The sequence below is a fragment of the Primulina eburnea genome, chromosome 4, assembly GCF_022965805.1.
Source record: "Primulina eburnea isolate SZY01 chromosome 4, ASM2296580v1, whole genome shotgun sequence".
NCBI classification, from domain to species: Eukaryota; Viridiplantae; Streptophyta; class Magnoliopsida; order Lamiales; family Gesneriaceae; genus Primulina; species Primulina eburnea.
In genome coordinates this window covers 34,430,357-34,457,866 of record NC_133104.1, presented here as the reverse complement: position 1 = coordinate 34,457,866, position 27,510 = coordinate 34,430,357, and the positions used below count along the sequence as shown (strand labels likewise).

At 36.2% G+C, this 27,510-nt stretch overlaps 1 protein-coding gene across 2 annotated transcripts; it reads right to left on the bottom strand.

The window, feature by feature from the left end:
• Nucleotides 1-695: 695 nt before the first annotated feature.
• Nucleotides 696-27,510, bottom strand: LOC140830991 (cysteine-rich receptor-like protein kinase 29). 2 transcript variants are annotated; one of them, XM_073194624.1, is made up of 7 exons: nt 26,593-27,510; nt 2,806-2,943; nt 2,594-2,718; nt 1,970-2,180; nt 1,637-1,874; nt 1,389-1,540; nt 696-1,313 (listed from the first exon to the last, which is right to left on the bottom strand). In XM_073194624.1, exons 1-7 carry the CDS (start codon nt 27,407-27,409, stop codon nt 1,216-1,218), a joined length of 1,779 nt encoding a protein of 592 aa, XP_073050725.1. In that variant the 5' UTR covers nt 27,410-27,510; the 3' UTR covers nt 696-1,215. The 2 variants fall into 2 exon arrangements, with proteins under 2 accessions (XP_073050725.1, XP_073050726.1); XM_073194625.1 differs by having other exon boundaries at nt 697-1,295; nt 26,593-27,509.

Genomic DNA, 27,510 nt, shown 5'->3' with positions numbered 1-27,510 from the left:
CGGGTGAAAATACCCAATAAAATCCCATTTTTGCAAAACGCACTTAAAAACACCTTAAATAAATTAATAAAATTTAATCATATAATAAAACAATTTTTCTGATAATACTCCGGTCTCCGTTCCTCGTTCGAGTGCGAACTGCAACTTAAAAATCTTTATGCATGAACTTTAAATAAACCATGAATTAAAACACAAATTAATGAAAAAAACATGCATTTAATGCCTTAAAATAATTTAATAAAATACCAAAGAAATTTAATAACTTGCATATGCACGTGGTTTACGTAGACCTTTAAATTTTCAGTGCGCTACAAAAATTGTTAGAGAAGGTATCTAGAAAACCAATTGTAGAACGTGTTTTTTGATATTTTAATGAACATTCTTTTCTAATTCTATTTGATGTCATATTTGTTTTTAATAAAATTTAAGCGATGTACATTGTTGTATATACAAAGATTTTGAGATTATTAATATATTTGTGGTTGTGTAATCGTTAGCAACAATGAAATAATTGCAGCCTTTAAAAGTGTTCTTGGTTCTGAGCTAGCTAACGAATAAGGATATAGACGAGATTCGTGTTATATCGATGATGAGTTTCATCAATTAGGATTATAGTATTTCAAATTTGGTGTGATTTTAAGTCGGGGTAGGAGTTTGTGTATTGTGATTGATGATATGATGATAATTTTGTTACAAGAATGAAGCAAAAAATACATTTTATTTTCTTTACAATTCTCAAACCAGTGCGTAAATCTATGTTCAATGGAAAGTGGAAAATAAAAAGTAGACCTACTCATAAATTGCTTTACCTTATTTATATGTATCTTTTGAAAGGAAAATGAAAACATTCAAATTACCATTGCAATTTGCATGCATGCATTGTTGTCCACTACCTTCCCTCTTCCCAATCCGACTCTGGCCATCATCGTGGATGTAACTCAGTGAATGAAAGATCATTTTTGGATAAATGAGTAGGTTGATCGGGTATGTTGTCGGAATATGATTTGGTAGACTCGGAATCTTTGGAGGTGTACCCTCGCAAGAGTGTTGCATTGTCCAAATCACTAGAAGTGGGAACAAAAAATGCAGGTTGTGATGGCAGTGGCAAACTAAAATTTGGATTGCTGATCATTTGAATAACTGGCAGCCATTGTTGGTCTTTGTGCAGGGTTTTCTTGCACAGATAAGAAAGCAATGTGGATGCATTTCAACATGTCATCCACAATACCACAACTGGTTCTCAGCACGGGATCTATCATGTCCGCAGTTGTACCTTTTCTCCAATGCTTCCATGCCTGTAAGAGATTTGAATTCTTAAGTACAAAAAAAAATGAACATGAAAAATATGCAATTCTCCAGGCTTGGTGACAGTATGTGTCCCTACTCACCGAGCTTAAGAGGTACTTCTATATTCTCTCCATTCCGAATGGAGTTATTTTTTTGACCCCGCATTATTTCCAGGACTAGCACACCGAAGCTAAATACGTCCGACTTAACAGAAAATTCCCCATGCATTGCATACTCAGGTGCCATGTATCCACTACAACATTAAGATGCGGGATAAATAAAGAAAGACACGAAAAAAAGAGAGGATAATTATTTTTCTTTTGAATTATATTGTCTCAAAATGACATACTAAGTTCCAACAATCTTGCTGGTATTGCCTTCCGTTTCATCAGACAGAAACAACCTTGCCAAGCCAAAATCTGCAATTTTCGGGTTCATATCTCCATCCAAAAGTACTTTACTAGCTTTGAGATCACGGTGAATTATTTTGAGTCTAGATTCTTCGTGCAAGTAGAGAAGTCCCTTGGCGATGCCCATTATGATTTTGTAACGCTGATCCCATCCCAAATCTGAACGTTTTACTGGGTCTATACATATGTCATGTGCATAATCAAGCTTATGTTGAAGAACATGAAACAAACAAAAATAAAGTATTCAGGGAGACAAAAAAGCTAAGGTGTACCAAATATAAATCTGTCGAGACTTGCATTTTTAACGAACTCATACACTAGAAGCTTCTCCCTCCCTTGAATGGAGAAACCCATGAGTCTAACAAGATTCCTATGCTGAAGCTTTGCCATTAACAATACCTCATTCTTGAATTCCACGTCACCTTGTTTAGAATCCCAGGACAACCTCTTCACTGCTAGTTCTTGACCATCTGGAAGGTTTCCCTGAAATTTATTCACAGGGGGTGTGTTCAAAATTTCAAGTTCTTGATATATATTTTGGGCAAATTTTAAAATAGTATAGTAAATTGGCTAGTGTTGGCTTTTTGTCACGTAAGTAGTCAAAGTTTCGTTTCCATCCAAGTGCTAACATCGTATCGGACATGTCAATTACATTTTTGTCGACATGTCTGTAATTTTTAGATATCACATCAACAGCATATCATGTCAAGCAACAATGTGCTGAAAATGACCAAAAAAAAAAAAAATTAACTTATTGGAGGACAATCAATCTTTACTATTTACATGATTAAAACAAAAATAGACCAAATTAAAGGAATTTTTTTTTTTTTTTTTTTTTGCCATTTTCCCTATATTTTGATGTTTACAAACAGAGAGAAATAAATCTTTTCAATTACCAAGTAAACATTCCCGAATCCACCTTTCCCCAGCTTTTTAGCATCAGAAAAATCATCTGTTGCAGCTTTGATTTTGCCAAAATCGTAATGCAGAGATTCCGTACTAGAGCTAATCTCCTGTACGACTACACAGCCAAAGAAAACATTTTTCATCTAAGTTGGTACCAAAACCTTGCAGGAGAACTTTGGTAAAAGAAATAAAATGAACTTACTCTCAAGTTCTTCCTTCGACTTCTTCTTTTTCCACTTCATTACCAAGATACCAGAACAAGCAGCTAGGGTTAAACTTGCAGCAATTGAAACAAGAGTGACGACTATGATAGTTCGAGATCTATTATCATCTTTCTTTCCTGAGTAAATAAGAGGAATTTGAATGGTTTTGATGCTCTATACCAAAAAATAATATATGAATATGTTAAGATCGAGACTTTGATCTAACTCAAACCCAAAAGTAGTTCAAGGGGGAAGGATTGTTCAAGCCCATATATAAAACTCCCAGGTTATTTATCCAACCGATGTGGGACAATTAACACACTCCTCTCACATCCATGAATGAACATCTGGAGCTCCAAGCCCATATATACAACTCCCAAGTTATTTATCCAACCGATGTGGGACAATTAACACACCCCTCTCACGCCCATGAATGAACATTTGGAGCGTGTATTTTACAAATGACCCAATTATGGGCAGAACGGGTGTCCTAATTATAGTCCAACACATAACGATGAAATCCGGACTCTGATACCATGTTAAGATTGAGGCTTGGACCTAACTCAAACCGAAAAGCTAGCTCAAGGGGGAGGATTGTCCAAGCCCGTATATACAACTCTCATGTTATTTATCCAACTGATGTGAGACAATTAACGTAATATAGTTTTTCCTTTAATTTGTATCATTAATTATCTTAGTTTTTTCCCAAGTTGCTGTGCACAAATTTTATCTTACCTGCTGGTCATTGATTCGTAGGGATTTAGATTTGTAAAAATCTGTCTTTATAAAATTATATCTTGATAATTTTATATTGACAAGTTTATCATCTTTTGAAATTTAAAATATCTCATCATAATAAGCCAGACATAATTCAAACTTCGTCGATCATGTACGAGTTTTCTATAAATAGTCAGGTTTGGGGTCCTTAAGTATAACACTAAAAGTTACACAACACTATCAATTGTAAGGTTTGAAGTGCTTAGAAGACTCTCAAATATAGAATAAATTCAAAAGAGATGTTCAAAGTATTCTTCATATTCAATCGATCTGTTTTTCTGCATTCAATATCATATTATTAATTTTAAAACATGAATAAATTCTTACATTTGAATTATTAAATTTTGTGCAATTTTCGGCATTCATACAAAATGAGACAAAAACTCTGACTTTCAAATGACTCATGGAGACCATCGTATGGAACCCAACTTTGGTAATTGGACCCACAGACGGACAGCCAACGTCCGGCCGACTCTTTCTACATCGCTTGCCAGAGCAATACATCGGAAAAATGGCCAATGTTCGCGATTTGGTCCACGTGTTAGAGTAGATGCCCTGTAAACCAATTGTTGGCTTACAGGGCATCTACTCTAACACGTGGAACAAATGGCTGAGAAATTTATTGACTCAAATGTAATAAACAATTTTTATTTTAATATAATTTACTTTTTAATGGTTTCGTTTTACTTTATCTGTATATCCATGCAATCAGCATAGATAAAGTCCTTGATTATGCTGTAATACAAATAAATCGTAATTCGATGTTAAAACTCATTTGTAAACACTGCTTATTCTAAATTCGTTCCTAGTCGATACAGCCGCCTAAAATAAAGATAAAGACCACTTGAGCTCGAGACTAGCATCTGTGATGTTGTGATGGGTAGTCATATGATGATTATACCGAACAACTCTCCCTCGGACTTTTCAAGTGGTTATCATTCATCGAGATGATAAGTCCGTGGTTATGATTGTGCACCATTAGTCCTTACGACCCGGGACAACACTGAGGCTCTATATGCTAGGGCTGTGCTTTGACTCGTTTACCGGCTCCAGGAGAGTCATCAGGTGGCAAGGTTGGGTATAGTTGCGACACATAGGAGCCAGTGCATTGTAGTCGGGGATTCACCGCTCACCTACGGGTGTGGATATCCTATGTGATCTAATGAAATAATAGTGCGTGGAATATCTGGCCAGAGTATGAGATGTACATTAGAGAAGGAGTTCTCCAATGGTACATGCGATGCCACTATTTATATTTATCACATAGTTATCGAATTAATATGCAACTCTCGATGAACCAATGGTTGCAGTTTCTGTCGGGATATATGAGATGAAGAGACCGTACTGTACGCTAATCATAATTGTCTGATTATTGCAGGCACTATCAGTGATACCGAGGGAATCATGGGGCGATGCTACTAGACGCTCTTACCATGGTTCGATGGGTTTAATCAGAAATATGACTTCTGACATTCTCATGATCAATTGTTGATACATAGAATGGGGAAAATAAGGGTAAGCCCGAATAAAGGATTATGTCCTGAATCACAAGCAGTTGTGAACCCACGGCTAGCTGTATCCCTGAACCATTGAGAGTCACACAAATACTAGGTTGTTTTGTCCCCGTTGAGATAATAAATTCAAGGAGTTGGATTTATATAAAACGTTGAGAGAATAAATTCAAGGGTTTGAATTTATATTATGATATAGTAAATTCAAGGAGTTGAATTATGATAACTAAATTTTGAGAAAATAAATTTAAGGAGTTGAATTTTTGATATAGTAAATTCAAGAAGTTGAATTTATGAAATTTGGAGAGAATAAATTCAAGGAATTGAATTTATAAAATTTGAGAATTTAATTATGAAACTCAAAAATTGAGTTTATTAAATATTAAATTTTGGAAGTGATAAATTCAATGAGTTGAATTTATAATTTAAATATTAATTTAATTGTTGAATTTATAAAAGATTTAAATTAAATGTAATGGGTGTATGTATTGTAGGAGTACAAGATCAACATAGAAATTATTAAGGTTCTTAATTGGGCTTTGAAATGATTAATTAATTAATTAAACTAGTTGGACTAGAATAATTAATTGATTAAGCCCATTAAGTATTTAATTTATTTAATGAGCCCTAAGCTTATATATAAGTGAATTTGGTTTAGGGTTAGAATTAATTCATTCACAATTTTTGAAACCCTAACCTCCAAGCCAAGGATTTCAAAAATCCTCCTCCTCTCCTGTCGAAATTTTCGTCCTCCTCTCATTTAATTAATCTCAACGAAAAATCCTTCTAATTTTCTAGTGCAAGTTATAAGAGGAACAAGTAATTCGGTCGTGGACCTGATTCGAAGATTGAAGAAAGGAGATTGGAAGAATGTACGTGGGATTTACAATAAGAGCGACGTTCGCTTATACCGACGTAGTTGGAGCCAATTGAAAATTCACTAAAGGTATATTACTAAACATCCTATGTATGTTTGTTCTTTAAAACCATACGAGTGTTCAAAAAAATACATCTTGAATGTCAAGATCTAAAATTTTTAAAATATCCGCTGCGTTTGGGCACGAAAAAACCGAGATCCAATAGTGATATCAGAGCCAAGGTTTCTCTTGATCGTATGGTTTTGATATTGAATAATTTATTTCTAACCACACAAGAAAATTTTTCAGAAAATTATAGCACAAAAAAAAATATTTTTTTGAAATAAAAAAAATTGGGTTTGCCCGGAAGTGTTCCAGGCAGACCGTGCGCTGCCCTACGCACAGGGCTCTGCGCCCAGCGCCCGGCTGCACGAACTGTGTGCGCGGGCAGCGCGGCACGGCGTGCGGAGCGTCAGCACGCCGTGCACCGCCCTGCGCGACGCAGCGCACGCCTGTGCGCGCAGGAGACTTGCCACTGCATGAAACGTTCGGGCAGCGCGGGCGGTTGCCCTGGAGCGTCTCGAGAACCGTACTGGATGATGGCCTTGAATTGTTTGGGCCTGGGGTGTAATTTTCCGATTTTTCAAATTTTTGGGTAAAATTGATATTTTTGAAAATTGGTTTCATTTTTCTTTTGGAAAATTAAATTTTACAAAATTAATAGTTCTCTTGTAAAATAAATAATTAGAATATGTTTTTAATTATTTCTTGTAAGAATGAGTTTTTAGAAGAAATCAATTATTATTGATTTAATTGGAACTTAAATTAAGGTGTTTATTTATTTTATTAAATTTTTTAATAATTGTGGTAGTTAGTGATAAAATTATTTGATGTATGCTTTAGCAATTAATTAAATTTATTTAATTAAACTTATGTTAATATTTGATATTAAAATGCATGAAGGATGATCGAGATGCTTGAACAATGTGTTAGGTGTATGTTAAGATATTTTACTTTTTATTCATTTTTTTAATATTTGATATTATTAAAGTGGGCCTGGTTTATGGCTCGTTCCCACCCTCATGAGATGTATCCCTTATGTGGCATGGCTATTTAAATGTAATTATTAGAAATATTGGGAGATCAAAACTGGAAGATGGTGGGCCCGACGAACAAGATGAAGACATGTAAAATATGGGAAGCTCTTGTAATAGTTGCATTTGCATCCCTGCATTCATCTAGGTTTTGGTCCTGGATCCATGTATGGCCCACAAATGATCTAATAGTATTGCGATCGATCATCTTTATTTATTGTTGAATGTCATATTATGATATATGCAATATATAGTAGTATGCATGCATGTATATTAAAAAATAATATAGTTGCATGAATCCAGCAAACATACAAACTCGTGGCACACGATTTTAAATTAAAATGATGAGACAATTTTAAAATTACAAATCCCTCATTTTGAATAAAATTCAAAATTTATATCAAACCAGAAAAGTAAAAATTAAAAAAGTTTAATTTATTCTTGCCTTCCATCAACCGTGGTTGCATGTTGATCGCTACCCGCGGACTGTGTCTGACTCATATTATTGGGGAGGCCTGGACGCCGGAAAGCTGTGACTTCCACCGGACATATGATGTTAATTGAGTGGAACTCCCATGACTTCGGCTCATATTATTGGGGGAACTCATAGCGACCGTTTACTACAATTCAACATTGATGGGTCGGTTTGACACGCGAAAATAAACGGCGTCATATTTTTGGGTCATTATTAAACGTGAGGCTAAACACGCGAAGGTTGTATAGGGATGCAATTGAATCCTACCTTTTAAAAATTATAATTGGCTGATATTATTCGGGATTATGATTGGTTAATTGGACTCTACGTGCCCACTAAGGAAATACGATTTCTTTTTTTCATCAGAGGGCGGTGAAAATGTCAAAATAGTGGGAGGGAGATTTATAAAATAAAATCCGTATTTTATATCTTAAAATTATTTTAAAATAATCAGCAACTATTATTCTGTTTTTATATCAGTATATTTTCGATTTCGTCACATAATCCAATTTTTTTATTAACAAGCTAACCGAATCTAATTTTCAAGACTGGTTGGGAAAATTGTTCTGAATTCGGAGAAAATTGCATACACACTAATGTCAGTCCTGATGGACTGATAAAACATGCAAGATGATAGGACCATAGTATACAAGCTAAAGTGTAACATATTCGCTTTTATGTCAAATGAACTGTAGGGACAGTTTGAGGAAATTTTGAATGCTGCTGACATTCGAATGCACGTGCAAGAGTTGTATGGTGCATAAAACTATGCAAACCATTTTCAAGGAGCTCATGACTACATGCATGCAAGACAGGGGTTTGGCCCATGAGCGTGGTGTACATAAGATTGGGCTTATTGAGAATGTGGTGGGTCTGGAATATGTGATTCCTAACGAGTTAATTGACATCAATTTGTTGTTTTTATCTTCCTCATTTGACGGGGTTATGGTGAACTTCAATTTGAATAAGATAGATGATAGCCTTAAAGAGCTAGTCAATACGCTTATAACTTATGAGGACACCATAAAACAGGAAATTATTGTTTTTTCTTATGGGCCTCTCGTTAGGAGAAAAATGGCCCACAAGGTAAGGGAAAGAAATGTTCTGCCCCTCACAAAAAAAACAATCCCAATAAGAGGCAAAATCTGAAGGACATTAAAGGGCCTACAAAGCCCGATAAGTAAGAACATATTTATTTCACTACAAGAAGTCTGGACATAAGAAATTATATGTCCCAGAAATGTTCTGGAAATAATAAGTGAATGTCCAAGTAAACACGATTTCAACAACAAACAAAAGAAAGTTAGATGATCCAAATCCCGCACAAATATGGCACGCTAGACTATGTCACATTTCCCATAGAATGATGCACAAACTAGTGGGAGAAAGCATGTTTGACTTGTCAAACATAAATTCTCTACTTACTTGCGAGTTCTGTCTAAAATGAAAAATGACCAAGACTCCATTCGATAGAAACGTGGAACGTGCGCATGATCTACTGGATTTGATCCATACAGACGTTTGTGGCCCGCTAAGTGTTAGCACAAAATATGGGCAATCCTATTTCATTACCTTCACTGATGACCATTTGAGGTATGCGTATTTTTATATGATGAAACACAAATCTGAAGTATTTGAAAGGTTCAAATAATTCAGATCTGAAGTAGTAAAACAACTAGAAAGAAGTATTAAGACACTTCGATTTGATCGAGGTGGAGAATACTCGAGTGCTGAATTTTTGGGTTATCTAAAAGAGAATGAGATTCTCTCTCAGTGGACTCCACCAGCAACACCATAATTGAATGGTGTTTCTGCACGTCGTAATCGAACCTTCATTGACATGATTCGATCCATGATGGGATTAACTGAATTGCCTACATCGTTTTGGGGCTTTGCACTTGAAACTACGACAATGTCAGTGGATAAAACATCATATGAGATATGGATGGAAAAAACTCCCAAATATTTTTACATGAGAATATGGGGATGTCGTGCTTACGTGAAACAGACAGTGGGAGAAAAATTGAATAGTAGATCCACTTTGTAGGATATCGAAAGAATTCAGTTGGATATTATTTCTATCACTCCAATGAAGCAAAAGTGTTTGTTTCAAGAAATGCCATATTTTTGGAAAAAGGAATTTCTATTAGATAGAAAAGGCAAGATGATATAACTTGAAGAAATTCAAGATACTCCCTCAACTATAGTAGGTGAACCTAATCCCTAACAACCAGTAGATGAAATACATGCTCCTAGAAGGTCTGGTAGGGTTATTAGACCACTTGCTAGATATACGCTTCTTCATGAACAAGACCATGATGAGTCTTGTGTTGGATGTGATCCAATGAACTTTAAAGAAGCAATATCTGATACTGATTCATCCAAATGGCTTGAAGCCAATGCAGTCTGAGATGGACTATATGTATCCAAACCAAGTCAAGACATTGGTGGATCCACCTTAGGGAATCATTCCCATAGGATGCAAATGGATATCTAAAAGAAAGCTTGGGGTGGACTGGAAGGTATTGACCTTCAAAGTAAGACTGGTTGCAAAAGGTTATACTCAAAGACAAGGAGTTGACTATGAGAAAATTTTTTTACCAGTTGCTATGTTTAAGTCTATTAGAATACTATTAGCAATAGCAACATGGTATGACTATGAGATATGACAAATTGATATAAAACTGCATTCCTCAATGGAGACATCAAAGAAGAAATTTATATGTCTCAACCTGAGGGATACACATCAGTAGGAAGTGAAAATAAGATATGCAAACTTCAGAGATCAATATATGATCTCAAGCAGACGTCAAGGAGTTGGAACCTCAGATTTGATAGCACTATCAAAGAGTTTGGTTTTGCTAAAAATCCTGAGGAACCATGCGTGTACAAGAAAGTTAGTGGGAGTGCAGTGACATTCCTAGTATTTTATGTTGATGATATCCTACTAATTGGGAATGATGTAGGATTACTACAATCAACTAAAGTATGGTTGGAAAGTAAATTCTCCATGAAAGACATGGGTAAAGCATCCTATGTATTGATAATACAAATCTATAGAGATATATCAAAGAGGATGTTGGGGCTCACCCAAGCGACTTATATCGATATCATCATTAAAAGATTCTCTATGGAAGAGTCTAAGAGATGATACTTACCAATGTGTCATGGTGTTACTCTATCTAAAGCAATGTGCCCCAAGACTGATGAAGAGATAGAGATGATGACACGTATTTCATATGCGTCAGCCATTGGTAGTATCATGTATGGTATGATATCGACACGTCCTAATGTTGCTTACGCTCTGAGTATTACAAGCAGATATCAGGCGAACCCTGGTCCAATACATTGGAAGGCCGTGAAAGATATTCTTAAGTATTTAAGAAGGACTAAGAACTTGTTCATGGTCTATGGAGGTGAAAAATTTAAATTGGAAGGCTACACTGATTATAGCTTCTAATGTGACGTAGATGATTCGAAATCAACCTCTGTTTTTGTATTCATGCTTAATGGTGTGGCTGTCTCTTTGAAGAGTTCCAAGCAAGACACTGTTGCGGATTCCACCACTAAATCTGAATACATTGCTGTATCAGCTGTAGCCAAAGAGGCAGTTTGGATGAGGAATCTTGTCCAAGAGTTGGGCGTAATTTCTAATGAAGCTGATCCAGTCCCAGTGTACTGCAACAACACTGGTGCCGTTGCGGAAGCAAATGAACCAATGTCTCATCAAAGATCCAAACATATACTGAGGAAGTTCCACATCATCCGGGAGATTGTGGGAAGAGGAGATATATCAGTCGAAAGAGTCTCCTCTACAGATAATGTTGCTGATCCACTTACAAAGCCCTTTCCAGGACCATTGTTTGAAAAGCATCGCGAAGCAATGAGATTAAAGTTTATGGGTAGTTGGCTCTAGGGCAAGTGGAAGATTGTTAGAATAGATTCCTTGGAAGCCAACTGTTGGCTGAGGAATTTATTGACTCAAGTGTAATAAACAATCTTTATTTCAATATAATTACTTTTTAATATTTCGTTTTACTTTATATGTATATCAATGCAATCACGATAGATAAAATCCTTGATTATGCTTTAATACAAGTAAATCGTAATTCGATGTTGAAACTCATTTGTAAACACTGCATATTCTAAATTCGTTCCTAGTCGATTCAGCCACCTAAAATAAGGATAAATGCCGCTTGATCTCGAGACTAGCATCTATGATGTTGTGTACTGAGTTTCTTGGTAAGGGTATAGAGATGCCCAAACATGAAAATGGGTAGTTATATGATGATTATACCGAACAACACTCCCTCGGACTTTTCAAGTGGTACCATTCATCGAGAGGATAAGTCCGTGGTTATGATTGTGCACCATTAGTCCTTACGACCCGGGACAATACCGAGGCTCTATATGTTAGGGCTATGCTTTGACTCGTTTACCGGCTCTAGGAGAGTCATCAGGTGGCGAGGTTGGCATAGTTGCGACACATATAGGAGCCAGTGCATTGTAGTCGGGGATTCACCGCTCACCTACGGGTGTGGATATCCTATGTGATCTAATGAAATAATAGTGCGTGGAATCTCTGGCCAGAGTATGAGATGTACATTAGAGAAGGAGTTCTCCAATGGTACATGCGATGCCACTATTTATATTTATCACATAGTTATTGTTGGTACCACGTGCGAAATTTGAGATAGTAAAACCCGAAAATAAAGAATAAACTGGACACCGAGATTACATGGAAAACCCCTAAAAATTATTAGGGTAAAAACCACGGGCAAGATGAAAAGAATTCCACTATAATATTTTGTGGTGTACAACTCACTCACTGTGTTTCTAAAGAGAACACACACTCTCTTAATACAGGAGAACAAACACCTCACAAATATTATAGAACTAATAAGAGAAATAAGAAATCACAAGAAGAAACTTGTGAATGGGATGCTTATGAATTGCAAAATGGGTACATATTTATAGGTGCTTGGCCATGTGTGAACAATGAAATTGCCACACAATTTCATCACGCAATTCCATCCAACTTTGTTGACCCACGAAATTATTCAGCTAATTTCAACCAATTCCCCCGACATGCAATAAATACTTTCTTTGACCATTATTCCTCTGCCGACATTTCTCCCACTTGGAGATTTGATTGAGAATCAAACACATCTCCACACATCCTTTCAATCTTGCCATTCCCTGCTGCTTACGTTTCCGCTAGGCCACTTGAGGATCTAACCACTCAAACTTATCAGTGTTCACTGGCTTGGTCAGAAAATCAGCTATGTTGTCCTTCGTATTGATCTTCTGCATATCCACGCTTCCTTCTTCTACTACTTCTCGCACAAAATGAAATTGGACTCCAATGTGTTTTGTCCCGGAAAGAAAGGCTGGATTTCTTGCAATATGCAAGGCACTCTAACTGTCACAAAACAAAGAAACATTTTCTTGTTTGTGCCTGATCTCCTCCAATAACCTTTTGATCCATATTACCTCCTTGCAACCTTGAGTAGTTGCCATGTATTTTGCCTCTGTTGTAGATAACGCAACAACTGTTTGCAGTTTTGAAACCCAGCTTACTGCTTCTCCTGCAAGTGTAAACACATAACTAGTAGTAGATTTCCTCTTATCAGGATCACATGCATAATCTGAACCGACATAGCCCCTGAGTATAAAATCTGATCCTCCATAACATAATGCAGCATTCGAGGTACCCTTAATGTATCTAAGGATCCTCTTAACAGTACTCCAGTGCTCTCGTCCAGGATTCGCCATATACCAACTAACTGCTCCCACTGCTTGAGCAATGTCTGGTCAAGTACAGATCATGGCGAACATCAAACTTCCCACTGCTGATTCATATGGTACTCGAGACATCTCTATCCTCTCTGCTTCACTGCTAGGACACATCTCGGAGGATAACTTGAAGTTAACAGGAAGAGGGGACGATATTGGCCTGCTATCTTGCATGTTGAAGCGTTGCAAGACTTTCTTCAAATAATTTTTCTGGGAAAGCCAAATCTTTCTGTTACTTCTGTCTTGGTGAACTTGCATCCCTAGAATCTTGTTTGCTGGTCCCAAGTCCTTCATATCAAATTCTTCCTAGCCAACTGTGCCTTCAATCCTTGGACCTGATCTTTGTTGGGGCCTGCTACCAACATGTCGTCGACATACAACAGCAAAATAATATAATCATCACCAGACCTCTTGAAATACGTACAAGGGTCTGCACTTAGTCTGTTGTATCTAAGGCTCATGATATAGGAATCAAATCTCTTGTACCAACACCTCGGCGCCTGTTTGAGACCGTACAGAGATTTGTTCAACCTGCAAACCAAGTTCTCTTTGCCTTTTTCCGCAAAACCTTCTGGCTGGAGCATATAGATTTCTTCTTCAAGATCTCCATGAAGAAATGCCGTTTTTACATCTAGCTGTTCTAGATGAAGGTCAAACACCGCACACAATGCCAACACCACTCTGACTGTTGTAAGCCAAACCACAGGAGAAAATATCTCCTTGAAGTCAATGCCTTCTTTCTGAGCATACCTTTTTACCACCAACCTAGCACGAAACCGCTCCACTTGGTTATTTCCATCACGCTTGATCTTATAGACCCATCTATTTCCAATGACTTTTCTCCCTCGTGGTAGTGTAACAAGATCCCAAGTTTTATTTCTGTCTAATGCCTCCAACTCTTCTTGCATTGCTATCATCCATAAGGATACATCCGAGCTTTGAGTAGCCTCGTGAAAACTCGATGGCTCACCATCCTATGATAATAGACAATATGCAATGTTGCTTTCAATGACATAATCTGAAAGCCAACCTGGTGGTCTTTTGTCTCGAGTTGACTGTCTCACATTGGAAACCTCAGACTCAACATGTTCTTGTTCTTCGTGCTCTGGTACTGCTTCACAAGAAACTTGACCTTCGTTCGTCTTATTCTCCACCTGAAAAATAGTAGTTTCTGAATTCAGTTTGCCTTTGTCTCCCTTTACTTTATTTTCCTCGAAGATAACATCGCTGCTGATGGCAAGCTTGTGAACAGTAGGATCCCACAAGCGAAACCCCTTTACTCTATCAGCATAACCCAAGAAGATACATTTTCTGGATTTCGAATCCAACTTTGATCTTTCTTGCTCATTGTACATAACGTACACCGGACTTCCAAATGTATGCAAATGAGAATAATCTGTCGGCTTCTCGGTCCACATCTCCATCGGAGTCTTCAGATCAATCGCCACTGAAGGAGAACGATTAATGATATAACAAGCGTTTTGACTGCTTCCGCCCATTATGACTTTTCTAGACCTGCAGTCCTCAACATAGCTCTTGTTCTGTCCAACAAGTTTCTGTTCATCCGCTCCGCCACTCCATTCTGTTGATGTGTGTAAGCCATCGTGAATTGTCTTTTGATGCCCTCATGTTGACAATATGCATCAAATTCGTCACTGGTATATTCTCCTCCATTGTCAGTCCTTAGACACTTGATTTTCTTTTCAGAATCAAGTTCAACTCGCGCTTTGAAATCTTTGAAGACTTGGAAAACATCTGATTTCTTCTTGATTGGATACACCCAAGATATCCTAGAGAAATCAACAATGAACGAGACAAAGTATCTTGCTTCTCCTAGGGATACAACCGGTGCTTGCCAAACATCCGAATGAATCAGCTCCAATATACTTTTGCTCCTGGCAGTAGAAGTGCCAAACTTTAATCTGCGTTGTTTACTGGTAACACAGTGCTCACAAAAGAGTAGTGACACTTTTGTAAGTCCTGGCAGCAGCTTCCGTTCTGAAAGAATTTTCAACCCTCGTTCTTACATATGCCCGAGCTTTCTATGCCATAACACTGTTAATTCTTCTCTTGAACCATTTGATGAAACAACTAGTTCTGGCTCTTTGTGTGTTTCTCCCAAAAGTACATACAGATTTGCAGCAACCTTTTTCTCCTTCATAACCACAAGCGCGCCCTTCACAATTTTCATGATCTCGTTCTCGATACGAGTTTTGCACCCGATGTCATCCAATTGCCCCAAGGACAAAGATTTTTCGTCAGTCCTTTCACATGTCGTACCTCCTGTATGGTGCGAATGGTGCCATCAAACATTTTAATTTTGACAGTACCGACCCCAGCGATTTCCAAGGCATGATCATTTCCCATGAATACAGATCCTCCTGAGACTGGTTCATAATGATCAAACCATTCTCTCTGAGACGTCATGTGCCACGTCGCTCCTGAATCCATAATCCGTGTGTCACAAAATTTGTGCCTGCCTTCTGCAACAGTTGCTGCTTCGCTGAATAATATTTCACCACTGCCTGAAGTACTGGTCACATTTCCTTAAGAACTTTTATCGATACTCGTACACTCTTTCTTGAAGTGCCTTTTACCGCCACATTTAAAGTAGTAAATATTTTTCTTCTTACTTCTTGACTTTGATCTACCTCGTCTTTGGTTCCCTCTGGAGTCACGGTCCATAAATCTTCCTCTTATCATCGGCAAAGCCTCTGCCTGCTTCGAGGTTACTAACCTATCTTCCTTATTCTTGCGCCGGCTTTCTTCTCCGAGAACCGCAGTTAAGACATCGTCGAATCTTAGAAAGCCCATAAGAATATTGTTGGTTATGTTGATGATAACTTGATCATATGAATCTGGTAGACTTTGAAGTAGATGCTCCGCACGTTCATTTTTCCCTATTTTATGCCCCATGGAAGTGAGTTGGGCAAATAGATTATTTAGTGTATTGATATGGTCGGTCATCGATGATGATTCCGCCATCCGAAGAGTATAAAGCCTTATCTTTAGGAAAATCATGTTGTGTAGCGACTTGAACTCGTACATCTTTGTTAGAGTATCACATATAACTTTGGCTGTATTTATCTCAGAGATACTTGACAAAACTTCGTCAGCTATAGCCAAGTGTAAATTGGCAATAACATTATCATTCATCTCGTTCCACTTTCCATCATCTGTAATCTCCACCGGTCTATCTCCAATAGCTGCCAAGCAATTCTCTTTTCTTGAAACGGCTTGTAGCTTTATTTTCCACAGCATAAAATTGCTTCCGTTGAACTTTGCTATCTCGTACCTTCCCGCTATTATGTCTACAACAATTTTATAGACTGGACAAAATAATCCCGCCTTAAATAAAAAATCTCAAAAAATCTTTTCTGATGTGGAAGATCAGTCTAGGATGCAACCACAGAGCATACTCAGAATTTTAAGAAATTTTAAACCAAGGCTCTGATACCACTTGTTGGTCTCACGTGCGGAGTTTGAGATAATAAAACCCGAAAATAAAGAATAAACTGGACACCGAGATTTACGTGGAAAACCCCTAAAAATTATTAGGGTAAAAACCACGGGCAAGATGAAAAAAATTCTACTATAGTATTTTGTGGTATACAACTCACTCACTGTGTTTCCAAAGAGAACACACACTCTCTTAATACAGGAGAACAAACACCTCACAAATATTATAGAACTAATAAGAGAAATAAGAAATCACAAGAAGAAACTTGTGAATGGGATGATTATGAATTGCAAAATGGGTACATATTTATAGGTGCTTGGCCATGTGTGAACAATGAAATTGCCGCACAATTTCATCACGTAATTCCATCCAACTTTGTTGACCCATGAAATTATTCAGCTAATTTCAACCAATTCCCCCGACATGCAATAAATACTTTATTTGACCATTATTCTTCTGCCGACAGTTATCGAATTAATATGCAACCCTCGATGAACCAATGGTTGCAGTTTCGATCGGGATATATGAGATGAAGGGAACGTACTGTATGCTAATCATAATTGACTGATTATTGCAGGCACTATCAGTGATATCTAGGGAATCATGGTGCGATATTACTAGACGCTCTTACCATGGTTCGATGGGTTTAATCAGAAATATGATTTCTGACATTCTCATGATCAATTGTTGTTACATAGAATGGGGCAAATAATGGTAAGCCCGAATAAAGGATTATGTCCTGAATCACAAAGAGTTGTGAACCACAGCTAGCTGTATCCCTGAACCATTGAGAGTCACACAAGTACTGGATTATTTTGTCAGGAGTTGAATTTATATAAAACGTTGAGAGAATAAATTCAAGGAGTTGAATTTATATTATGATATAGTAAATTAAATGAGTTGAATTTATGATAATTAAAATTTGAGAAAATAAATTCAAGGAGTTGAATTTATGAGATAGTAAATTTAAGAAGTTGAATTTATGAAATTTGGAGAGAATAAATTCAAGGAATTAAATTTATAAAATTTGATAATTTAATTATTAAACTCAGAAGTTGAGTTTATTAAATATTAAATTTTGGAAGTGATAAATTCAAGGAGTTGAATTTATAATTTAAATATTAAATTTTAATTGTTGAATTTATAAAAGATTTAAATTAAATGTAATGGGTGTATGTATTATGGGCTTGTAGGAGTACAAGACCAACATATAAATTATTAAGGTTCTTAATTGGGCTTTAAAATGATTAATTAATTAATTTAACTAGTTGGACTAGAATAATTAATTGATTAAGCCCATTAAATATTTAATTTATTTAATGGGCCCTAAGCTTATATATAAGTGTATTAGGTTTAGGATTAGAATTAATTCATTCACAATTTTTGAAACCCTAGCCTCCAAGCCAAGGATTTCAAAAATCCTCCTCCTCTCATCTCGAAATTTTCGTCCTCCTCTCGTTTAATTAATCTCAACAAAAAATCCTTCTAATTTTCTAGTGCAAGTTAGAAGAGGAATAGTAATCCGGTTGTGGACCTAATTCGAGTATTGAAGAAATGAGATTGGAAGAATGTACGTGGGACAAAAAGAGCTACGTTCGCTTATACCCCTGTAGTTGGAGCCAAGTGAAATTTCACTAAAGATATATTACTAAACATCATATGTATGTTTGTTCTTTAAAACCATGCGAGTGCTCAAAAAAATACATTTTGAATACCAAGATCTAAAATTTTTAAAATTTCCGCTGCGGTTTGGGCACGAGAAAACCGAGATCCAACACCACGTGCATCTAGCCACTCTTTTTGGTGAAATTTCTTGATCAACGCAGATTTAGAGAGTGACTATAGAGGGAAAAAGGTCGCCCAGATGTCCCCTCACGATGGCACTTATACTCAACCGTATATCGCCGTGTATTGACCGGAATTTTCAAGAAACTGATCGCCTTACTGCCCCAGTTTGAAAACAAAATTGATTTTTTTCGAGCAATAGAATGACAGTGAGAAGAAGCGAAGGTTTTGTCATGGTTGGCTGTCCATGATCGACGGTCGAAGGCAGATGATTTCACCGGAGAAATGTTGTTCTGTCTAGGAGTTAGTATTTAAAGGCTGCGTTTGGTAGGAGGATAAAATAAACTAATGATTAGTATGTAAATGATAAAAAATGAATGTGATAGAAATGTAATATCTGATGTAAAATAGTATTATGTTTGTTATGATTTTTAAGTATGAGATAATTTTGAATTTTATGATGAAATGACAAAATTTCCCGTTTCTTTATTTTTTCTTCTTTATTCCGGCGACGGCCCGGCAATGGAGGTGGTCCGATGGCCGGCGGCGGTCGGCGACGGGAGGCGGTTCGACGACGGTAGGCGGTTGGTCGCACCGGGAGGTGGTCCGACAGCTGGCAGAGGTCGGCGGCGGGCCGGCAACGGAGGTAGTTCGACTGCTGGTGGCGGTCGGAGGTCCGCGTCGGTCCAGTGGAGGCTCGACGGCGGTCCGCGGCGGAGGTAGTCCGGTGTTGGTGAAAGAGAAATGGTAAAATTGGAAAGAGGGTAGGGATAGAGGAAGGATAAATAATCCTAGGAGGGAAGGAGGTATTATTTAATCACACCTAATACAACCTAATCATTCATAGGAGGGATTGAGTTGGTTAAATAAAAATCGCAGCAAACATTAGATTAGGTGGGTTAAAAATCATAAACCCACCTAATCATGCATACCAAACACACAGCCTTAGCCCTACCTATATTTTATGTGGGCACTTTTGAAAAGTTTTAATTATGCTATTAAATAATTAAGTTAAGCCAAATTTTTGTCTAGTAAATCATATTTTTTTAAATAATTGAAGTTTAGCCACAATACTTTTAACTATGCAAAATTATACATTAAATGGATTTGATACACATTATAGATAAAATTTTGATTAATTATATTATAATAAATTTTACCCCATATAGACTTCTATTATACCATTAATTAGGATAAAATTTCAAAATATATTTTTCTTAATTTACCTGCAGGAGTTAAGAAAAGTTATTTTGATATTTATATTATAAAGTTTCATAAAATCTTTTGAATTAAATTTTTTTAGCCAATATGCACGTTTTATGTCACTAGATTTTTTTATACATGATATACATAGAAAACAAATGAAATTTTCCTCAAAATTTTTTAGCAATAAGCATGTTTATTAAATTTCTTTATATTAAATCTATTAATTTATTTGATATAAGTTGTGATATCCCCAAACTCAAAAGGAATAATTATAAAGTCTGGAAGGAAAGAGCTATCCTTCAATTAGGATGAATGTATATTGACTATGCTAAGAAAAAATAAACCACCTGCCAAAGATGAATTCAACGAACCTAAGGAGATTGATCTTTATGAAAATTGGGAGCATCTAATCGCCTTTGCGTTATATTTATAAAGATCAATATCTCTGTTGGTATTGGTGGTTCGACTGAGGAGCATGAAAAAGTCAATGAACTACTTAAGGCAATTGATGAACAATTTGCAACTTCGGACAAGGTCCTTGCCAACACCTTAATAATGGAGTTCTCTTGATTAAGGCTCACAAAGTTGAAAGGTATACAAGAGCACATCATGAATATGAGGGACATATCGGCTCGATTGAAAAGATTTGAGTTGAAAATATCTGATAACTTTCTTGTGCACTTCATTCTATATAGTCTTCCACAACAATATGGATCCTTCAAAATTTCTTGCAACATACATAAGAATAAGTGGTCAATCAACGAGTTAATAACCATGTGTGTTCAATAGGAATGAATATTGTTTATGAAAACAAGTAATAATGATTTATGATTTCACAAAGAAAGTCTAAGAAGCAAGCCAAAGTCAAAAGAAAAAGGAAAGGAAAAATTTCACCCCAACCTGACATCAAGAAAAAATCCAAATATTTATTCTGTAAAAAGACAAGACAAATGAAGAAGGACTACAACAAATTTAAGGATTGACCTGAAAAGAAAGATATTCATATTTCATTTGTTTGTTATGATTAATTCTAATATGTTTAATACAATTTATAACACATGGTGAATTGATTCTGATTCTACAATCCATGTCACAAATATTTTGCAGGATATGCAAAGCCTAAGGAAGCTAGTGGAAAGTGAGCAGAGCATCTATTTGGGAAACAAGATGCATTCATATAGAGGCAATAGGGACTTGCAATTTAGTTTTGGATAATGGTTTCATTTTGGTTTTGGAGAAAAAAAATTTATGTTCCATGTTTTTCTAGAATTTAATTTCAATTTCAAGTATTGTACTTTCTCATTTCAATTTTTGGATAATTCTATAAATTTATATTACAAATTAAACCTTGTTCATAATGGTACTATGATTGATGGTATTTTTTTAATTTTTTTGCAAAATGATATCAAAACCACTATGCATGTTCAACCTGGTATTAAAAGATGTGTTATAAATGAAAATTCCTCTATATTGTGGCATCGGTGATTGAGATATATATCCACAGAGAGGATTAATATATTAGTAAAAGATGGTGTACTTAATACTTTAGATTTTACTAATTTTGAGACTTGTGTGGACTGCATTAAGGGTAAACAGATTAACAAATTCAAAAAAGGTGCCAAGATGAGTGCCAAATTTTTAGAGATCATACCTTCAGATATATGTTGTCAGACATGGACATACAAAGTCCGAAATATTTCATTACTTTCATTGATGATTACTCTTGATATATTCATATCTACTTGCTTCATAATAAGCACGAATTGTTGAATGCCTTTAAAGTTTTTCAGGATGAAGTAGAAAAACAATGTAATAAAAATTAAGATCGTGAGAACTGATATATCTGGTCAATATTATGGTATATACACAAGAAATGGACAAGCTCTTGGACCGTTTGAGAAGTTTCTACAAAAAAATTTGATTGTTGCCTAATGTAATGCCTGGTTCTCCAGACCAAAATGATGTGGCTGAAAGAAGAAACCGAAATTTAATTGATATAGTTAGGATTATGAAGAGTAACTCAAAACATCCCAAGTACTTGTGGATTGAAGCTCTTAAAAATACAGTGTATATATTAAACCGAATTGCAAACAAGACTGTATCAAATACACCATTTGAATAATGACTTGATTAGTGGGAATTGTAATCTTTGAGATATAGTTCTTGATTGAGATCACACTAATGATCAACCCTTTTATTCAAGTGATCCATTGGTTTTCTGTCGCATCCGTAGACCCCAACGCATGATGGAGAACCAAGTGTTGAAGATCAATGAGACATTGATATAAATCTTATCGATCAAACTGTTAATGGGGAACAAGAAACAATTCTTGAGTAAACAATTTATCAATAATTTCTCCAAGATGGCAACTTAAAAAGATATACTAGAATAAGAAAATCAACAATACTATCACTACAACAAAAATGACTGGTCACAACGTGCAAATGGGCTTTCCGCAGCGCGCATTGCATGCTGCACAGTTAATAGATGTTGAAATTCATAGGTATTTACAGCGAACAATGCTTGCTGCGAATAATAGTATTGACAGCGTTCACCGCACGTCGAGGATACAAGAGTCGACGATGTGAACTGCAAGTCGTGTATAGAATAATCGACAGTGCGGACCGAACATCGTGGATACGAGAATCGACAACATGCAACGCACGCTGCGAATAATAAGAGTTTACGGTGTGCACCGCACGTCATGTATAGAAGAATCGACAGCGCGCACCACACGTCGTGGATACAAGCATCGATAGCGCGCACCGCACGTCGTGAATAAGAACATCAACTGAGTATGTTTGCATGCCGTTAAAAGAAAATTTGTAAAAAGAAATTCAATTTCATTTGCCTAGTGCCTAGACACTAGGATGTAGCGCCTAGGTGCGAAATGTTAGACATTAACATAGGAGCCGAAAATGACCCTGAACCGTTTTCACAAGCCATAAGTTGTAGTGAATCAAAATTATGTATGATTTCATGAAGGAAAAAATGAATTTGATGTCATCAAATCGAGTTTCTTATCCAGTTTCTTGATGGTACAAAGACCATTGGAGGTAAATGGATCTTCAAAACAAAAAGAGACTCATTGGGAAACATTGGAAGATATAAAACAAAACATGTTTGCTAAGGGACTCAGTCAAAGGGAAGGAATCAACTATAAGGAGAACTTTTTCTTTTGTCTCCAAGAAAGATTCTCTTCGAATAATTATGACATTAGTGGAACATTTTTACCTCAAGATGCAAAAAAAAAAGGGTGTGAAAACTGAAGGATCGAGTGTGCTAGTGCCTTCGAAGGCATTTCAAACACTACATTCTCCAATGAGCAGCAATAGCTTGTGTTCTAAGAATGTTAACATCGATGAATTAAATCGAGTTTGGTTTTAAAATCAAGCGGAATAAACTCGAAGTAATCTTTTGTGAAGAAGACTGTTATATTAGAAAAAATTTAACTTATGTAAACTATTTTTAACTGAAAAAGGGTAGATTAGTTTTTGCATTCATCAGTTTAGTTATGGTGACAACTGAATTGACAGATATTCTAATTGATTCAAACAGTTTTAAAAGCAGTTAATCAGTTAATTACACAAGATATGTTTATGGATGTTCGGAGACTTCAACTGCTCTTATGTCACCCCTTCTACCACCTCGGGTAGGATCCACTAGAAGACTTTGATTTATACAACTACTTGTACAAACCCACTCAGCTTAGGACTTAATCACTGCCTAACTAAGCTACTAGTCTAGACTGAAAGCAACACCTTTCAGCCAACATTTCTTTTACGTATATGTTTGAAAGACTAAATACACAAGTTTAACTTCTTTGTGCAAGACTGTATTTGAGTGATGGTGAGAGTGTTTGTGTGTGTGAGAACTGAACAAATATTTTCTCACACACTGAGGGAAATAAGCTTCTAACCTAAGCTGATATGACTGTGAAAAGTTCTCTCTGGGCTTATTGCTTATGAAAGCTGATGTGCAATGTGCGTGCCCTTTCTTTTCTCTCGTATTTGCATTGAAACTTCTTGTTTCTGTATGTTGAGTCTTCACTGATCTTCTCTTTATATAGGCGGGAAAACTGATCGTACAGTGAGACTCAATTATTGTATCCGTTGCATCTTGAATTCGTTTCTTGGACTTTGTGTCTCGACTTTTCGACTGTCCTTCTGAAACGTTTTGTATTTAATGCTCTGATGCAACGTCCATTATTGTCCTTTGACTGGACAACTACTTTGTAATTTTGTGTATAGCTGGAATCCTCATAAAGAGTTTGTCTTTTCATCTACAGCTGAAAGATTCTGACTGATGCTCCGAGCTGGTCAGCTGAACTGATCTTCAGTTGGGCTGGTGAAATCAGTTGACTCGTCGGTTGAACTGATTTCACTTTCGTTCAGATGAACTGATCAGCTGGGTTTCTTCATCAGTTGAACACCCCTTCGGCTGGCCAGGGTTCTGAGGTTCTCCTGCTGAACCACGTATCAACTGGACAATCAGCTGGACTGCTCAATTGACGTAACAGTTAGACTTATTCAGTTTGTGGAATCAGTTGAGTCCTCAGTTTGCGATGTAAACAGCTCGTGACTGATCCTCCTAGCTTCTGCAAACTAAGGTAGATTTTTAGTAACACAAATTAACAAGTTTTGTTAACATCAAAATCAAGATTGCGAACTTGAAATGTTTCAACAAAAACGATATTTCTCTATTGTGATATAGAGGAAGAGGTTTATATGAAACAAACAGAAAGATTTTCCTCTACTAATGGGGAGCAATTGGTGTGCAAGTTTAAGAAATTTATATATGGATTGAAACAAGTCTCTCGTCAGTAGTATCTAAAATTTCATTACGTCATCTCTTCATTTCGTTCGTAGAGAGCATCATGGACCAATGTATATAACAGAATATCTGTGGGAGCAAGATTTGTTTCCTTACCCTATATGTGACTAATATATTACTTGCAACCAATGATAAGGGATTGATATTTGAGTGAAAAAATTTTATCTAAATTTTTTTAATATGAAGGATATGGGTGATGCATCTTTTCATTGGAATCAAGGTACAAAGAGATATATCTCTAGGGATCTTAGGATTGTCTCAAGAGACCTATATCGGCAAATTTTTAGATAGATATTGGATGAAAAATCGTTCACCAAGTTTGGCTCCCGTTTTGAAGGGAGACAAACTCAATTTGGATCAATGTCCGAAAAATGAATTTGAAAGGAACAAATGAAAAACATTCTTTATGCTTCTGTTGTTAAAATCTTGATGCATGCTCAAGTTTTCAGTAGACCTGACATAGCATATATAGTTGGAATGTCAGGAAGATATCAGAAAAATCCTCAAGTTGATTTATGCTAAAGTTTTCACTGGAAAGCTGCAAAGAAAATGATGAGATATTTTCAAGGGACCAAAGATTGCATGATAATTTTCAGAAGAACTGAGAATTTGGAAGTGACTGACTACTCTGATTCAGACTACGCTGGCTACTCTGATTCAAGAAAATCCACTTCTGGTTATATTTTATTTCTAGTCGGTGGAGTTGTATCCTGGAGTAGCACAAAACAAACTTTGACTGCTACTATGGAGGCTGAGTTCAATTATTATTTTGAGTTCACATCACATGGTGTTTGAATGAAAAGTTTCATTTCATGGCTTAGAATCGTGAATTATATTTCTAGGCCACTGAAGAAATTTTGTGAAAAATCAACTGCTATTTTTATTGCTAAGAATAACATAATTCAAAGTCGAAGCAAGTACATCGACTTTAAGTATTTAATCATCAGAGAATGTATTAAAGATAAAACAATAGTTATTGAGTACATTAACACTGAATTGATGATTGTTGATCCTTTGACTAAAAGCATGCTACCTCATAAATTTAAGAAACATGTAGAAAGTACGAGACTTGGTTCCGTTATTTAATTTTTATTGTAAGATCAAATTCAGTTATTAAAATATTTAATTATGCACAAACTGGCCATAGATTTGTAAAGATTTAAATAAGCAAAACTCTATCTTTATAAAATTATATCTTGATAAGTTTATCATCTTTTTAAATTCAAAATATCTCATCATGATAAGTAACACTTAATACAAACTTACTCGATGATGGTACATAGTTTCTATAAATATGGGCGTTTGAGGTCCTTAAACATACACACCAAAAGCTACACTACACTACACCATCAATTGTGAGGTTTTGGAATGTTTAGAAGACTCTCGAAACAAATGGCATAAATTCAAAAGAGGTGTTCAAGGCGCTCTTGATATTCAATGGCTGGAGGTAACATTTGATCTATTTTTCTGCATTCTGTATCATGTTATTGATTTTATAACATGAATAAATTCTTTTAGCAAGTCCTCTTATCTTATTGTTTTGCTCTGAGTTACTTCCTCTTCTTCGCTTAATTTCGATTCGTTAAACTGAAGAATTCAACAATAAGATCAACATTTCGTAATATATTTTAGTATATAACTTCTATCCCATATTTACTGTTTATGCATATATGGTCATTGAATATATGTTTTATTTTATGACGTAATTATGACGCTTTATTAATTTATGATTGATTTTATTTAATGATTAAATTAGTTGGGTTTGTATGGCTTGAAATTAACATAGTAATTTGTAAATATTAAGTATCTATAATCATTATAAAATTTTTTGTTAAGACAGTGTCATGTGTTAGAGAAATATTCTATTTAGATTATCTATAAAAAAAATATTAATTTTTATGTCAAAAATATTATTCATTATTATAAATATGGACAGAATTGACACCATTACGTTTAGCCAGACCTACTTACTATATAAAGAATTCGATTACCTTGAGGCCGTGGCAATGAAGGCACGGGCGAAGGCATAATCGATGGTGTGGCCTCTGATTCGTTTGTTTCTAATTCTTGAAGTCTGGTTACGTTGTAAAAGGGTCTGACCTCATAACGAATATTGCAGATAGGCGTTAATACTCTACAACATTTCTTCCCGTCGCAAAAATCCAGAACAGATAAGGCGGCATCAATTAAACAACTGCTGCAATTCTCAAAAGACAAATCCGGGGGGGTACATTGGACCAGCGCAAAAATAGTCTGAGAATTTGATGTACTTGTATTTGCAGCCGCAACTTTTTGCCGAGAACCACCCGAAGCCGCTCGGCCACGAAGATCTAGTAGTAGCGTATTGAGAACATCCCTCTGAAATTTTTGGGGAGCAGATGCATTCTGGGCATTGAACCAGAACCACTTTCCTGGAGTATCCTTGATCCAGAACATGGATTCATCATAGTACCGCAACGTGCAGAATTCATTAAACTGAACTGCTTGTTTGTAATTTTGACACGATCTTACTATTTCAGTCGCGGCATCTCGGGTACAGTAACGGCATGTGTTGAGCTGAACGTCCCCTCTACAAAGCACAGACGCATAGACCGTATCGGGGTTCTGCCCAACGGAGGCGTTGTAGAATCCATAGTCATCGACGTTCGTAGATAAAGAAGAGAGGAGGGCGTCAAGGTTACTCCGGTATGGGCTATTATTCGTGTAATTGCCGTTGTGAAAGCACCAAGATTGCCCCGCGGCTGAGGCTAAAAGATTTGCGAGAAACAGTAAAACAAAAGCCAGCGGCCATATTCTTTCACAACCCATTTTTCAGTTCTGAATTTTGAGGAAAAGGAATAAAAAAGTAATGAATAAAGCAGCTCCTCTTCCACTGATTTATGAAAAGTCCGCCCGTCTCTTAATTAGTA

Excerpts from the sequence above, each read along its gene's own strand:
- LOC140830991 (XM_073194624.1), bottom strand. The coding sequence starts at position 27,409 with ATGGGTTGTGAAAGAATATGGCCGCTGGCTTTTGTTTTACTGTTTCTC. Across the intron at positions 2,181-2,593 it reads GATTCGGGAATGTTTACTTG|GGAAACCTTCCAGATGGTCA; the intron begins GTAATTGAAAAG and ends AATAAATTTCAG. Across the intron at positions 1,541-1,636 it reads AGCAAGATTGTTGGAACTTA|TGGATACATGGCACCTGAGT; the intron begins GTATGTCATTTT and ends TTAATGTTGTAG.